The sequence below is a fragment of the Triticum urartu genome, chromosome 3A (genome assembly GCF_056163025.1).
Source record: "Triticum urartu cultivar PI428250 chromosome 3A, HENAU_Tu73, whole genome shotgun sequence".
NCBI classification, from domain to species: Eukaryota; Viridiplantae; Streptophyta; class Magnoliopsida; order Poales; family Poaceae; genus Triticum; species Triticum urartu.
The window spans coordinates 701,088,740-701,104,628 of record NC_141875.1 but is presented as its reverse complement, the minus strand read 5'-3'; the positions used below and the strand labels follow the sequence as shown (position 1 = coordinate 701,104,628).

Sequence of the window (15,889 nt, the reverse complement as noted above, 5' to 3'; positions counted from 1 at the left end):
TGGAGATGAACAAATTTGAGGTGCGGCCGGCTACTTCCCACGAATGCATCCGGGCACGTCTGCAGGTATTTGGGGAGGGGGGGTATTTGTTGTCTCGACTGTAGATGCTTTTAAGAAGTTAACAAGTTGTACTTATATGTCTTTTTCTTTAATTATCGTGTGTTGACCTTGCGTGGTGGTCGTCACCTGGTACTTCTTTATTTTCTTTAACGTTGGGAGCTGTCAAATTCATTAATTAGAACAAGCATTACAAGAACCATTAAAGAGGAAAGCACAACAAATATGCCAGTGCAAAAAAGAAAAGAAGAAAAAATGTCGGCACCACCACAAACCCAAGCTCCACCAACAAACCGTGCACACCATCGGAAACCATCGTCGAGTCTTCAAGGTGACGCCTTCAAGGAGGAAGACATGAAGTGATGTCGAGGACAACACCATCACTCGATCTAGCATAGCCAAATCTTAGGTTTTCACCCAGAGACCACATGCCATGAGGTACGAAGAGCAAAACGAGCTCCACGATGGTACCTCCAAGGAGGAAGACAACATCTGTATATACCGCTACCGTCGACACACAGATTAATGCAGGATTTTCATCTGAACCCGAGTCTTTCACCAACAATCCCGAATCCTGGAGTCAAGTGACCTGGGATTGCTGCAGCAAGGAGGAGTCACTTACGCCAGCCAACAGAAGGATCCTGCCGCTGCAAGGCTGCAGAGGGCAGAGATGGCTTAGGCACCCCAACACACCACGGTAGACCGGTTACTGCTATATATTACTTGCATACAATACGCTTCACACTTCTTCCAAGGCCATGCAGGGGAGGGGGGGGGGGGGGAATGCCCCTACCACCGGTTTTGATCATTTTCAATAATGTAGAAGTGATAGCTAACTTGGTACTTCCTCCATCCCCAAATAAGTGTCTGAACTTTGCACTAACTTTAGTACTAAGGTTGTGAAGTCCTCGGACCTTAAAATAGTATAAACACTTTGTTACAATGAAAAAACGATTTGGCAATCAACTAAAAAATGAGCTAACATACAACCCTACCCCCCCCCCCCCCCCCCCACCCTTTCTGAAACCCTAACTTCAAACCACAATCTAAACATTTATAGGTGACATCGACCCATAATATCTATTCGTATGCAAGTAATTGAAGAATAAAAGAACGTGTATAGCCATTGATATGTATGAAAGTTCCTTGTATACTTCTAATCGGTGTTGAAGTTCCTTGTATATTTCTGATCGGTGTTTAATTGTTCAATAATATAACTATTTCTACGAGCATGTTCAAAGTTACAACCTAAGCCATTAAGAAAATAGCATGGCTAGATCACATATGAGTTACCTTTGTTTGGTATGATGCACTTTTATTTGTTGGATTACGAAATATATGTTTGCTATGGAAGTTGAGTTCATGTTGAATTTGAAATATTGTTGATTTTATCACTATGGGATGATTTTGATTCAAAAGAGTGCGGTTGCAGTGTTGTTGGAGTGCAGCTAGAGACGATGTTGCCGTGTGGCCGTTGGCAAAATATACATCATCTGTTGGAGCAGCGGCGCCACGTGACAACTATTTTTACATTATCTATTGCAGTTGGGTGTTTTCTGATGATATAAAAACTACCCTTTTATGATATATAGTTTACTCCAACCATTCTGATCATATATTTCACATTATCTATTGGAGATGCTCAACCGAAAGAACCAGAAGAACTGAAAGAAGTAGAGCCGTAATTGGCGTTTTGGCTCCCGGAAGTATTTGATTTCGCATGAAACAGTAAAATCAAAGGAAACAACACTTTTTTTTAAAAAAAACTCTGATTTTTTTATAGATGTCTAGCAATTTTCATGCGAAACGGAGCAGTAGTGTTTCGTCGGTAAAAAGATAATTTTGGGTGTAACATTTGAGGGGAATTGGATTTCCACGCAGCAAGCAAATGTTTGACTGGAGGGGAATTCTGAAGAGAGGCGAGAGACAGAGACCACACCCACACACTTATCGCCAGAGCACCACCACCTCGACAATGGCCGCCGCTTTCTCCTCCTCCTCCTCGTCGCCATCCGCCCACCACCCATTCCCTTTCCCGGCCCGTCCAAACCCGCCCACAGCCCACCGCTTCCGCCTCGGCATCCGCCTGGCCGCCTCCTCCAGGTGGGTGAGCCGCGGCAGGGCGCCGCCGGAGCGCGGCGCCGGCGCGGGCAACTCCATATGGGTCAACCCGGCCGCCCCATCCCGCCCCGGCCAGGCGGGCCAGAAGCTTCGCCGCCTGGTCCAGCTCGGGGACCTGGACTCCGCGCTCCGCCTCCTCGGCGCCTCCCCGCCCGCCTCCGCCGACCCGCCGGCCGTCGTCGCCTGCAACATCCTCATCAAGAAGCTCTGCGCGCAGCGCCGCCTGGCCGACGCGGAGCGCGTGCTCGACGCGCTCAAGGCGGCCGGCGCGGCGGACCCCGTCTCCCACAACACCCTCGTCGCCGGCTACTGCCGCGACGGCCGGCTGGCGGACGCCGAGCGCGCCCTCGCGGCGGCGGCCCTCTCCGGGGCCGCCAACGTCGTCACCTACACCACGCTCATCAACGGCTACTGCCGCTCCGGCAGGCTCGCCGACGCGCTCGCCCTCATCGCCTCCATGCCCGTCGCGCCGGACACCTACACCTACAACACCGTGCTCATGGGCCTCTGCGGCGCCCGGCAGTGGGGGGACGCCGAGGAGCTCATGGCGGAGATGGTCAGGAACCATTGCCCTCCCAACGAGGTGACGTTCGCCACGCAGATCCGCGCTTTCTGCCAGAACGGGCTGCTCGACCGCGCCCTTCAGCTGCTCGACCGGATGCCCGGGTACGGATGCACGCCTGATGTTGTCATTTACAGCACCCTGGTGAACGGGTTCTCGGAGCAAGGGCGTGTGGACGACGCCATCGAGCTGCTCAGCGGCATGCTCTGCAAGCCCAACACTGTTTGTTACAATGCCGCGCTGAAAGGTTTGTGCATCGCTCAGCGCTGGGAGGATGTCGGAGGGCTGATTGCTGACATGGTTACGAAAGACTGCCTGCCGAATGAAGCGACATTCAGCATGCTAACCAGTTGCTTGTGCCAGAATGGGCTGGTTGACTGTGCAATGGAAGTTCTTGAGCACATGCACAAGTATGGATGCAGACCCGATGTTGTCATTTACAACACGCTGATCTATTCCTTTTCGGAACAAGGGCGTGTGGAGGACGCGCTCAAGTTACTAAACAGCATGCCATGCAGTCCTGACGTCATTAGCTTTAATGCCGCGTTGAAGGGTTTATGCAGAGCTGAGCGATGGGATGATGCCGAGGATCTTATAGGGAAGATGCTTAGGGAGGATTGTCCCTTAATTGAAATGACTTTCAATATACTCATTGATTCGTTGTGCCAGAGTGGCCGGGTAAACTACGCAATTGAAGTGTTTGAGCAAATGCCAAACTTTGGATGCACACCTGATATTGTCACATACAGTAGCCTTATTAATGGCCTTTCTGAACAAGGGCTTGTCGAATCAGCCATTGAGTTGTTTCAAAGCATGCCATGCAAGCCTGATATCTTTGGCTACAATGCTGTGCTGAAGGGTTTGTGCAAAGCTGCGCGATGGGAGGATGCTGGGGAGCTTATATCTAAGATGGCTAGAAAGGATTGCCCCCCAAATGAAATCACATTTAATATACTGATCAATTCCCTGTGCCAGAAGGGGCTCGTTGATCGTGCAATCGAGGTGTTCGAGCAAATGCCAAAGTACGGAAGTACACCTGATATTTTCACATACAATGCCCTTATCAATGGCTTTTCTGAACAAGGCCGTCTCGATGATGCCCGCAAGATATTAAGCACTATGTCATGCAAGCCTGATGCCGTGTCCTATAATTCTGCATTGAAGGGTTTATGCAGAGCTGAACGATGGAAGGAAGCAGAGGAGGTTGTCGCTGAGATGCTTAGAAAGAAGTGCCCTCCAAATGAAGTAACATTCAAGTATGCTAATCGATTATTTGTACCAAACAGGGTAACTTGAGTCAACCTTTTGAATATATTAAGAAAATGCCAATCCTGAAGTTACGTTTTGCCATCTACGCTTCCCCTGCCAAAGACGATTTTGTAAGCAAGAACCTGAAGGATGCCCTGAGTTATGAATCAGTGCACTTGTGCAGGCCTGCCACAGTCTGCTCTTGTGCTTCATCAAAGGATTTGTGTACAAATGAGCAACAGGATAATGCCAGAGTTTCTGGTTGAGATCAGCGCGAGAGGGCAAGCCAAAAAAGGCCTCTTTTGGTTAGGCTAGAATTAGCCAGGATCGTGGCTCGATCCATGCTCGCGACAGAAAACATGAGGTGGGCAACGGAGGCGGTGGAGGCCTACATCTCTCTGGCAAACTTTTCATTTCTCCTCTTTCTGCAACTTGCACAGCCGAACTGAGACAACTGTGCCCCCACCTACTTCTCTGCGTACATGACCTCCGGTGGCAACGACAACTGTGACTTGGTTCTCTCCTGTAAGTACCTAAATCCTCCGAAAATCCAGGGTTTGAGATTCCATCTCTCCCTTCCTTCTGATTTTTGTGTTGATTGCCCCTGATTCTCCCCCTTCCCCTGCTCGAAAGAATTGGGGGAATGGATCTTGGGCTGGAACTTGCTTATTCTGTATTGATATGATGTACTAGTACTGCATGTTGTCGCTTTTAGTAGACATGCTTCTTTTTACTGATTCATGTTCGTCTCCTGTATTGGTTCAGAGTAGAATCAGCTATGTACCTTACTTGCTCTGTGAAGAGAAACTGTCTTTAGTTGAACAAGTGCTGCCAATGCCATTCTTAGCATTCATGTTACAAGAAAACATCGTGTTATGTAGATGTGCCAGCTTTGCTTGCTTTCCTTCTCAAAGCATACACCTGCTTAAAGCATCCTTATTTTCTCGCAGCTTCTTATCTGTTTGATTCACTGTTTCTGCAGATATTGCATCTACTGCTAGCAGGAGGGAGCTTCTTGATTAAGGAACAAAATATATTTTGTAGTAAGGAGAAAATTCAGTTGCAACAACTAATTATTTGTCAGTTACCAAGTGTGCTCAGATGTTCTATTCTATCTGAAATGGTTGAAAATTTTGAAAAGCATTGTACTTCTGAGTAATTCTGAAAATTCATGGTTTCATTCATATCTGGGTGATTCTGCTCATGTACCTTTTCCATGGGAATTCTGGATGATCTATATGTGTTAGAATCCAAATAGCTGCTCGGTCAGCTTCTGAAGATGGGAAGTTCAGAGTTCAAGCAAACAAAGGTATCTTTCTGAAACAGTACTTCCATTTCTTTGTCTCCTTAATCTTGTGCAGTTACTTGACAGTTCTAGACTTTTCAAGTGGGGCTCTACAATATTCTTTTTGTTTCAATCATTTCTTCGATGATCCGCTATGCTTTTCTTGATTGTATCAATCCATTATATATTCAGCAATCAAACTTAAAATTTGAACAGAATAGTAGAAAGGAAAATAATGAGCCTGCTGTGTTCTCTGTACAGGAAGACTGTAAAACAATGTAATCTTATGGAAATTTGACCTCCCAAACTAATCCATTGGAGATTACCCCATTTCTATATCCGGCAAAGAATTTACAGTGCGCTCTAAGTTATACCACATCATACGAATGATCAGACTTGGGTAAAACTGAAACATGAACTTACAAAATATTCAGCATTCTGATGTTTCTGTTTTTGGGAAAGCGCAAATTCCTCATGTTTCATTCCATTGAAAAGTTAGAAGAGACACAATATGCCCCAAATGGGCCAAAAAGGAAAATGATTACAGACTGACCCATGGGCTTCTAGAAATGAGAGGTGGTATGTGATTATGTTTGTATCAACATTAGAAATTATTTTAAGACATGATGACAGAAAGCTTCAAAATCAATAGTAAACAGGATTTGTTAGCATCCATACGTCTCAGTTCCAGAACCGAATCATTTGGCTGGCAAAAGAAGCAATAGCCTGAAAAGGAAAAACAACCTATTGGGATGCTAAACTTCACCAAAAAGAACTCATCGATGTTTGAGAATCAATTAGTCTACCAAAAAGAAATAGCATTGTATGAAAAACATCGAAAAAAGACTGGTGAGCAGGGGCACAGTTCAGAACCCCTTCTGTGCTATGGTTTGATGCGATATAACCATGCTACTCACACTGGGTGGCTCAAACGAAAGATGGGGATAAAATGTTGAACAACAATAAAAGTTCTGTGTTCCTTGTGCGTTGTATATTGTTTTTCAATAGATAAAAATGCCAGCTCTAAACCATGAGTATCCAACAAAACAAAACATGCCTGATTAAATGAAGAACATGTGGTAGCCAGCAGCATTCCACTAGATAACAGCTTGGGCATGCAATTGTGTCAAGATCCACCACAAAACTACACCATTCTTTATTAGCCCTTGCTGCCAATAAGTGGAACATGACAATGTGATGGTTCATCTCGAGGACAGCAGACATAATAAAAAACTAGTGAACATGAGACGACTTTAGTGTTGTGATCTCTATGCTTCTGCCAGATCTCAAGACATAGCAAGCAGACAGCATCAGGGAGATGTAATGGCATGATTCTTCATGTCTCCCAATCAGATGCTACATCACTGCGGTACACTTCTTCTGTATAAATAGACGGCAGCAGAACTGTACATACATCAAACAAGAAGCTCTTCTTTTCTGCTTCTCCTCCTCATCAACCACAATACAGAGAAAAGCTTAAAGCTCAGAGATGGCTTTCCACCAAAGATCGACAAGTTTTCCTTCTAGGGCTCATGTCAGTGAGACTGAAGTCGAGCAAGAACTCCACAGCCTAGAAGCAAGCATCTCTTCCTCCAATTCCATCAGCACGATGTGCGTTGGTCTCAGGAGTCTTGCAAACATCTATGATGCTCTTGAAGAGATGATTTGCCTACCAAGCAACCAAGTTTGCTCCTCCCAGCAGAGGAACATATTGGATGGTGAAATTGAAGGTTCTCTCGAGCTGCTAGATCTCTGCAGCGCCATGCAAGAGATCTTCGTCGAGATGAAGGCTATCATCCAAGAGCTGCAAGTGGCTCTAAGGAAAGGCGAGGATGCCGCCTCTCAAGCCAAGATCCAATCTTACACCCGCTTGGTAAAGAAGGCCAAGAAACATTTCAAGAAGACTGCGAAGAAGGCTCCTGCAGCTTGCAGGATAGTCATGCTGTTGGCCAAGGCCAGAGAGATCTCTGTCTCTCTGCTGGAGTCCACACTCCATCTCTTGTCAAAGCAAATCGAAATGCCTAAACAGTCTCTTGTGTCCAAGGCATTTCACAAGAAGAAGGCAGCTGTTTGCAAGGAGGAGCAATTGTCAGGGCTAGAGTGCAGTATCGGAGATCTCGAGAGCGGAGTAGGACATCTGTTCAGGAAATTAGTCCAGAGCAGAGTTTCTCTACTCAACATCCTTAGCTCGTAGATACTCCCAAGTCACTCTTGACACTCTGATTGGCATCCACCTTTTAAGGAATAGCTGATCTTCATACAGTTTTCCCATATTTATACACGAGATAGTATAAATGTAAATGATACTATAGAAAGAGAAACAGAAGTTTTGATCCATTTCACCATTTCATGCTTGATGTGTGTTTTGTGAGTCTACTATACTTTATTTTAATGTCCTTAGTTAGTGGATCTTGCTTCTTGTACATGAAACATGCCAGATCAAAGTCACAAGGTCTCAACTTGCTGTTAGCAGAATCAATCAATTTTATTATCCAGATTCTTTACCACCACCACATGTCCACATGGCTGTGCAGTCTGGCACTAGAATTATATATATATATATATATATAGTTTCATATAGCAAAGTCTAAACTAGTACTCTCAAGTTTTAACATCGTCGACATCTATATCATTTAAGCATTTAAGGTGAAAAAACAACAAAAACATTTATCTTAGAAGCACAACCTTTTGCATGTCCTACAGGATTAAGAATAATCTGAGCAAAGTGTAATCCAACCTTTTGCACTGATATTGTCATGTACAGTAGCCTTATTAATAGCCTTTCTAAACAAGGGCTTGTGGAATCGGCCATTGAGTAATTTCAAAGCAGGCCATGTAAGCCTGGTATTTTTTGTTTCAGTGCTGTGGCAAAGGGTTTGTGCAGAGCTGCGCGATGGGAGGAAGCTGGGGAGCTGATATCCGAGATGGCCAGAAAGGATTGTCCGCCAAATGAAGTGACATCAATATACTAATCAATTCCTTGTGCCAAAAAGGGCTTGTCGATCGTGCAATCTAGGTGCTCGAGCAAATGCCAAAGTATGGAAGTACACCTGATATTTTTTTTGACCGGAAAGTACACCTGATATTTTCATATACAATGCTCTTAACAATGGCTTTTCTGAACAAGGCTGTCCGGATGATGCCCGCAAGTTATTAAGCACTATATCGTGCAAGCCTGGTGCCGTTTCCTATAATTCTACATTGAAGGGTTCATGTAGAGCTGAACGATGGAAGGAAGCAGAGGAGGTTGTGGATATGCTTAGAAAGAAGTGCCCTCTAAAGGAAGTAACATTCAATTATGCTACTCAATTGTTTATACCAACCAGGTTAATTTGAGTCAACCTTTGAAATCTCTTGAGAAAATGCCAATAATATAAAGTTATGCTTGGTCATCTACACTGCCCCCGCGAAGGGCGCTTTTGTAAGCAAGAGTCTGAAGGATGCCCCGAGTTATGAATCAGCGCACTTGTGCAGGCCTGCCACAGTTCGCTCTTATGCTTCAAAGGATTTGTGTAGAAATGAGCAACATGTAAATGCCAGAGTTTCTGGTTGAGATCAGCGCCGGGAGGGTAATCCAAATAAGGCCTCTTTTGGTTAGGCTGGATATAGCCAGGATCATGGCCTGATCCACGCCAGTGACACAAAACGTGATGTAGGCAACCGGATGAGGTGAGGCCATCTCTCCCTTCTGATTCTTGTGTTGAGCGCCCCTGATTCTCCTCTTTCCCCTGCTTGAAAGAATTGGCGGGCATGGATCTTGGGCTGGAACTAATTTATTATGTATCAATATGATGTACTGCATATTGCCGCTTTTACTAGACATGCACATGCCTGTTTTTACCAATTCATGTTTGTCTCCTGTATTCAGATTTCAGAGTAGAATCAGCTATGTACCTTGCTTTTGTGAAGAGAAACTGTCTTTAGTTGAACAAGCGCTGCCGATGCCATTCTTAGAAAACTGTGTTATATATATACCTATATAGATGCGCTAGTTTTGCTTGCTTTCCTTCTCAAAGTATACACCAAGAGCCTGCATAATGCATCCTCATTTTTCGCAGCTTCTCATCTGTTTGATTTACTGTTTCTGCAGATATTGCAACTACTACTAGCTGGAGGGAGCTTGTTGATTAAGGAATGTACTATATTTTGTTGTAAGGAGAAAAGTCAGTTGCAACAAAGAATTATTTGATTTTCTGTCAGTTACCAAGTGATCTCAGATGTTTTGTTCTGTCTGAAATGGTTGAAATATTTAAAAAGCATTGTACTTCTGAGTAATTCTGAAAATCCATGGTTTCCTTCATATCTGGTTCTTCTCATGCGCCATCTCCACGGGAATTCTGGATGATGAGTATGTGTTATAAACTTATAATCCAAATACCTGCTCGGTCAGCTTCTGAAGATGGGAAGTTCAGAGTTCAAGCAAACAAAGGTATCTTTCTGAAACAACACTTCCATTTCTTTGGCTTCTTAATCTTGTGCAGTTACTTGACAGTTCAAGACTTTTCAATTAAAGGGCTCAGGAGTCTTATACTTTACAACATTCTATTTATTTCAATCATTTCTTGGATGATCTGCTAAGCTTTTCTTGATTGTATCAATCCGTTATATATTCGGTAATCAAACCAAGTAAGTTGACACAGTATACCTACAAGTAGGTTGTTCTAATTCCATGAGATGTATTAGTTTCTATCTCTGACCTTTAGAAAACATACATGCTCATTGAAACTGCATTGCTAAAAAAATTAAACAGTAGAGAAAAAAGGAAAATAATCAAGTCTTGAATTTTCTGTGTCCAGGAAGACTGTAAAAGTGAAACAATGTAACCTTATGGAAATTTGACCTCCCAAACTAACCCATTGGATGACCAGACCTGGGTAAAACACCCACTTACAAAATTTGCAGCATTCTACCGTATTTTTTTGGTTGAGAAAACGCAACAGCCTCAAACTGACCAGCAAACAGGATTTGTTAGCATCCATACTTTGTGATGTGGCAAGTGACAAATCTTTCATTCACAGAACCGAACCATTTGACTGGCAACAGAAGCAATGGCCTGAAAAGGAAAAAGAGAGAATGTAAAAAAAAATAAAGAGCTCCGTGTTTCTCCAGCACATAAAAATGCCTGCTCCAAATCTTGAGGTTATCACGAATATATCCAACAAATGTAGAGCATGCTGGTAGCCAGCAGCATTCGTCTAAATAATAGCTTGAGCGTGCAATTATGTCTGACCCACCATCAAATTATACCATTCTTAATTAGCCCTTGCTGCTATAAGTGGAACACTGCAATGAGACGGTTCATCTCGAGGGTAGCAGACCACAATATAAAATGTAGTGAACATGAGACGACTTTGGTGTTGTAACCAATACACTGCTGGCAGATCTCAAGGCATAGCAGACAATATCATGGAGATGTAATGGCATGATTCTTCATGTCTACTAATCAATGCTACAGTACATCTGTGCACTTATTTGTATAAATAGGCGTCAGCGGAACGGTAGATACATCAAACTAGAAGCTCTTCCTTCTTCCTCTCTTCGACCACAATACAGAGCAAATCTTCAAGCTCAGACATGGCTTTCCACCAAAGATCGACAAGTTTGCCTTCTAGGCCTCACGTCAGTGAGACCGAAGTCGAGCAAGAACTCCACAGCCTAGAAGCAAGCATCTCTTCCTCCAATTCCATCAGCACGATGTGCGTTGGTCTCAGGAGTCTTGCAAACATCTACGATGCTCTTGAAGAGATGATTTGCCTACCAAGCAACCAGGTTTGCTCCTCTCAGCAGAGGAACATATTGGATGGAGAAATGGAAGGTTCTCTCGTGCTCCTAGATCTCTGCGGTGCCATGCAAGAGATCTTCGTCGAGATGAAGGCCATCATCCAAGAGCTGCAAGTGGCTCTAAGGAAAGGGGATGTTGCAGCTGCTCAAGCCAAGATCCAGTCTTACACCCACTTGGCGAAGAAGGCCAGGAACCATTTCAAGAAGGCCACGAAGAAGGCTCCTGCATATTGCAGGATGGTCATGCTATTGGCCAAGGCCAGGGAGGTCTCTGCCTCTCTCCTGGAGTCCACACTCCATCTTGTGTCGAAGCAAATCGAAATGCCTAAACAGTCTCTTGTTTCCAAGGCATTTCACAAGAAGAAGGCGGTTGTTTGTAAGGAGGAACAATTGTCGCAGTTAGAGTGCAGTATCGGAGATCTTGAGAGTGGAGCTGGACATCTGTTCAGGAGATTAGTCCAGAGCAGAGTTTCTCTACTCAACATCCTTAGCTCATAGATACTCCCAAGTCATTCTTGGCGCCCTCCGATCGGCATCCGCCTTTTAAGGAATAGCTGATCTTCATACACTATACTGTATAAATGTACATGATACCATAGAAATAGAAAGTGAAACCAAAGTTTTGATCCATTTGACCATTTCATCCTTGAAGACGTGTTTGTGATCCCAGTTTTTGATGCCCATGGTTAGTGGATCTTGTTCCTTATGCATGAAACATGCCAGATCAAAGTCACAAGGTCCCAATCGATCAATTTTACTATCCAGATTCCCCACCACCACCACATGGCTGTGCACTACTCTGGCACTACAACTGAGTATATCATTTAAGCATTGAAGGTGTCAAAATAAGAAAAAAACATTTACTCCAGAACCACAACTTTTTGCATATTCTACAGTATTAACAATAATCTGAGAAAGACATAATCCAAACTTGCCAGTGCACAAACTTTTTCGTCACTTTATATGCTCATTCCCGGGGTCTCTGAGAATCAGTTAGTACGACTAAGAGGTTAGATATTAAATGGTCATGCCGCTCACACGGTGGGTGGCTGAAAGCCTCAAGCTGAAAACAGAATATGGGGATAACATGCTGAACCGCTAACATGGATCTTTTGCAGTGGATCTTGTTTCCATGGCCTAAACATGCCAGCTCTGACTGTTGAGGCTTTAACCTGTAATTTGCAAGAGTGCCCACCAAGGAAAATACCTTATTAAATACAGGTATGTCACAGCTCAATGTTAGGTTAGCGACCCATTAAGTAATTGCATGGGCGTGCAATTATGCTGAAATCGACCATCAGACTAAACCACATCTTTTTGATTGCTTCTTGTTGCCAATTGCTGGAACATGATATTGTGATGCCTCATCTCAAGGACACTAGGCACAGAAAACAAAATGTACTAAACATGAGAAGACTTTAGTGTTGCGATCTCTATGCGTCTGCCAGATGTCAAGGCATAGCAGACAGCATGTGGCCGATGTAATGGCATGATTCTTCATGTCTACCAATCAGATGCTACAATACAGCTGTACACATCTTCTGTATAAATAGGCGGCAGCAGAACGGGTAGATACATCAAACAAGAAGCTCTTACTCTCTGCTCTTCTCCTCCTCTCATCAACCACAAGGCAGCGATAACCTTCAAGCTCAGATATGGCTTTCCACCAAAGATCGACAAGTTTGCCTTCTAGGCCTCACGTCAGTGAGACCGAAGTCGAGCTAGAGCTTCAGAGCCTAGAAGCAAGCATCTCTTCCTCCACTTCCATCAGCACGATGTGCGATGATCTCAGGAGTCTTGCAAACATCTACGATGCTCTTGAAGAGATTATTTGCCTACCAAGCAACCAAGTTTGCTCAGCCCAGCAGAGGAGCATGTTGGATGGAGAAATGGAAGGTTCTCTCGAGCTGCTAGATCTCTGCAGCGTCATGCAAGAGATCTTCGTCGAGATGAAGGCCATCATCCAAGAGCTGCAAGTGGCTCTAAGGAAAGGTGATGATGCAACTACTCAAGCCAAGATCCAATCTTACACCCGCTTGGTGAAGAAGTCCAAGAATCTTTTCAAGAAAACCGCGAAGAAGGCTCCTGCAGATTGTAGCATGGTCATGCTGTTGGCCAAGGCTAGAGAGATCTCGGTGTCTCTCCTGGAGTCCACACTCCGTCTCTTGTCGAAGCAAATCGAAATGCCTAAACAGTCTCTTGTTTTCAAGGCATTTCAGAAAAAGAAGGCAGTGGTTTGCAAGGAGGAGCAATTGTCAGGGCTAGAGTGCAGTATGGGCGATCTCGAGAGCGGAGCAGGACATCTGTTCAGGAAATTAGTCCAGAGTAGAGTTTCTCTACTCAACATCCTTAGCTCATAGATACTCCTGAGTAACTCTTGACGCCCTTCGATTGGCATCCGCCTTTTAAGGAATAGCTGATCTTCATACAATTTTCCCATATGTATACACTATACTGTATAAATGTACATGATAGTATAGAAAGAGAAACCAAAGTTTTGATCAATTTGGCCATTTCATGCTCGAAGATGCGTTTGTGATACTTTATGTCGATATCCTTGGCTAGTGGATCTTGCTTCTTATGCAGGAAACATGCCAGATCAAAGTCACAAGGTTCATCGATTTTATTACACAGATTCTCCACCACCACCACATGGCTGTGCAGTCTGGCACTACTATTGAATACATGTTTCATACAACAATGTCCAAACTTTTCTTTTATTTCATACAACAAGGTCCAAACTAGTGTACTCAAATTTTAACATCATCGCATCTATATCATTTAAGCTTGGAAGGTGAATTAAAAAAAGCATTTACTGTAGAACCACAGCCTTTTCCATGTTCTTTAGGATTAACAGTAGTCGGAATAAGACCTAATCCAAACTTGCCACTGCACAAAGCTTTTGTTCCTCTCCATATAATGATTCTCAATACACAGAGAACAATCGATGCTTTATATGCTTCCAACTTCACCAAAAATAAAGATGCTGATGTTGGAGAATCAGTTGGTATGACCAAGAGGTAATAAGATTGTACAGAACATTGACAAAACAGGTTGTCAAAACGGTAAGAGTGTCTTTCCACAGAATTTTTATAAATTTTATATGAAGTATATACAAGTAAGTAAAAGGAAAAGAAATAAAAAAAGCTATCTATCTATCTAACTGTGCAGCTATACAAGAGAACAGCTATGAAGCTAAACCGAGAAAGCTAAACCCAAACTAGGTGTTTAGAAATAAAAACTTAGCTCTCGAAGGCACTCTGTATATCAAAATCTTCTTTCTGTAAGCTTCAAACTGAAAAAATGAGGATAATGCGAAACCGATGATAGATCTTGAGCAGTGGATCTTGTTTCCATGGCCTAAACATGCCAGCTCCAGTCGCAGAGGCTTTAACTTTTATTTGCAAGAGTGCCCACCAAGGAAAATAATTTATAAAGGCATGATAAAGCTAGATGCTAAGTTAGCGATATTTTAAATAATGGCTTGAGCGTGCAATTATGCCAAGATCCACCATCAGACTAAACCTCCCTGCTGGTTCTTGCTGCCAATTATTGGAACATGATTATGTGATGGCTCATCTCAAGGACAGTAGACACACAAAACAATGTACTAAACATGAGAAGACTTTAGTGTTGCGATCTCTATACTTCTGCCAGATCTCAAGACATAGCAAGCAGACAGCATCTGGGAGATGTACTGGCATGATTCTTAGTGTCTACCAATCAAATGCTACTGCTTGTACATTTCTGTATAAATAGGCCTCAACAGAGCAGTATACACATCAACCCAAAACTGTTCTTTTCTTCAACTCTCATCACCTGCAATACAGAGTAAAGCTTCAAGCTCAGATATGGCTTTCCACCAAAGATCGATCAGTTTGTCTTCTAGGCCTCACGCCAGTGAGACCGAAGTCGAGCTAGAGCTTCAGAGCCTAGAAGCAAGCATCCCTTCCTCTAATTCCATCAGCACAATGCGCGATGGTCTCAGGAGACTTGCAAACATCTACGATGTTCTTGAAGAGATTATTTGCCTACCAAGCAACCAAGTTTGCTCCTCCCAGCAGAGGAACATATTGGATGGAGAAATGGAAGGTTCTCTCGAGCTGCTAGATCTCTGCAGCGCCATGCAAGAGATCTTGGTCGAGATGAAGACCATCATCCAAGAGCTGCAAGTGGCCCTAAGGAAAGGGGATGATGCAGCTACTCAAGCCAAGATCCAATCTTACACCTGCTTGGTGAAGAAGGCCAAGAATCTTCTCAAGAAGAACACGAAGAAGAGTCCTGCACACTGCAAGATGGTCATGCTACTGGCTAAGGCCAGGGAGGTCTCTGCCTCTCTCCTGGAGTGCACACTCCATCTGTTGTCGAAGCAAATCGAAATGCCCAAACAATCTCTTGTTTACAAGGCATTTCACAAAAAGAAGGTGGTCTTTTGCAAGGAGGAGCAATTGTTGGAGTTAGAGTGCAGTATCGGCGATCTCGAGAGTGGAGCAGGGCATCTGTTCAGGAAATTAGTCCAGAGCAGAGTTTCTCTACTCAACATCCTTAGCTCATAGATACTCCCAAGTCACTCTTGAGTCTTGACGTCCTCCGATTGGCATCCGGCTTTTAAGGAATAGCTGATCTTCATACAATTTTCGCACAAGTATACACTATACTGTACAAATGTACATGGTACCATAGAAAGAGAAAGAAAAGTTTTGATCCATTTGACCATTTCTTCCTTGAAGATGTGTTTGTGATCCTAGTAGTCTATTTTGAAGCCCATGGTTAGTCAAATGGCCTCCACTTGTACTTAGCAAATCAATCAATTTTCTTGTCCTCCGCCACCCATG

The 15,889-nt window shown here is 43.7% G+C and overlaps 2 protein-coding genes and 4 pseudogenes across 5 annotated transcripts in view; all 6 read left to right on the top strand.

The window, feature by feature from the left end:
- Nucleotides 1-1,966: 1,966 nt before the first annotated feature.
- Nucleotides 1,967-9,548, top strand: LOC125531172 (uncharacterized). Of its 2 annotated transcripts, none has more exons than XM_048695587.2 (5): nucleotides 1,967-4,513; nucleotides 4,971-5,297; nucleotides 8,134-8,309; nucleotides 8,401-8,942; nucleotides 9,364-9,548. In XM_048695587.2, the coding sequence occupies exon 1, from the start codon at nucleotides 2,033-2,035 to the stop codon at nucleotides 4,034-4,036; it is 2,004 nt and encodes a 667-aa protein (XP_048551544.2). In that variant the 5' UTR covers nucleotides 1,967-2,032; the 3' UTR covers nucleotides 4,037-4,513; nucleotides 4,971-5,297; nucleotides 8,134-8,309; nucleotides 8,401-8,942; nucleotides 9,364-9,548. The 2 variants fall into 2 exon arrangements, with proteins under 2 accessions (XP_048551544.2, XP_048551543.2); XM_048695586.2 differs by having other exon boundaries at nucleotides 8,104-8,309.
- Nucleotides 5,306-8,094, top strand: LOC125531173 (uncharacterized). The gene has a single exon (XM_048695589.2). The coding sequence runs from the start codon at nucleotides 6,763-6,765 to the stop codon at nucleotides 7,465-7,467; it is 705 nt and encodes a 234-aa protein (XP_048551546.1). The 5' UTR covers nucleotides 5,306-6,762; the 3' UTR covers nucleotides 7,468-8,094.
- Nucleotides 9,549-9,568: 20 nt separating the features above from the next.
- LOC125546085 (uncharacterized) lies at nucleotides 9,569-13,657 on the top strand (annotated as a pseudogene). The gene is made up of 2 exons (XR_015599060.1): nucleotides 9,569-9,702; nucleotides 12,173-13,657. The product of XR_015599060.1 is annotated as an uncharacterized LOC125546085 (transcript).
- The window catches only part of LOC125546084 (uncharacterized), a 36,892-nt pseudogene continuing 30,653 nt past the window's right edge, over nucleotides 9,651-15,889 (top strand). Inside the window, exon 1 of the transcript XR_015599058.1 lies at nucleotides 9,651-9,702. The product of XR_015599058.1 is annotated as an uncharacterized LOC125546084 (transcript). The remainder of the gene's footprint in view (nucleotides 9,703-15,889) is intronic.
- On the top strand, nucleotides 9,709-11,682 carry LOC125531169 (uncharacterized; annotated as a pseudogene).
- LOC125531174 (uncharacterized) lies at nucleotides 14,166-15,626 on the top strand (annotated as a pseudogene).

What these genes read in the sequence shown, in the direction of transcription:
- LOC125531172 (XM_048695587.2), top strand. Translation starts at nt 2,033, where the DNA reads ATGGCCGCCGCTTTCTCCTCCTCCTCCTCGTCGCCATCCGCCCACCAC.
- LOC125531173 (XM_048695589.2), top strand. Translation starts at nt 6,763, where the DNA reads ATGGCTTTCCACCAAAGATCGACAAGTTTTCCTTCTAGGGCTCATGTC.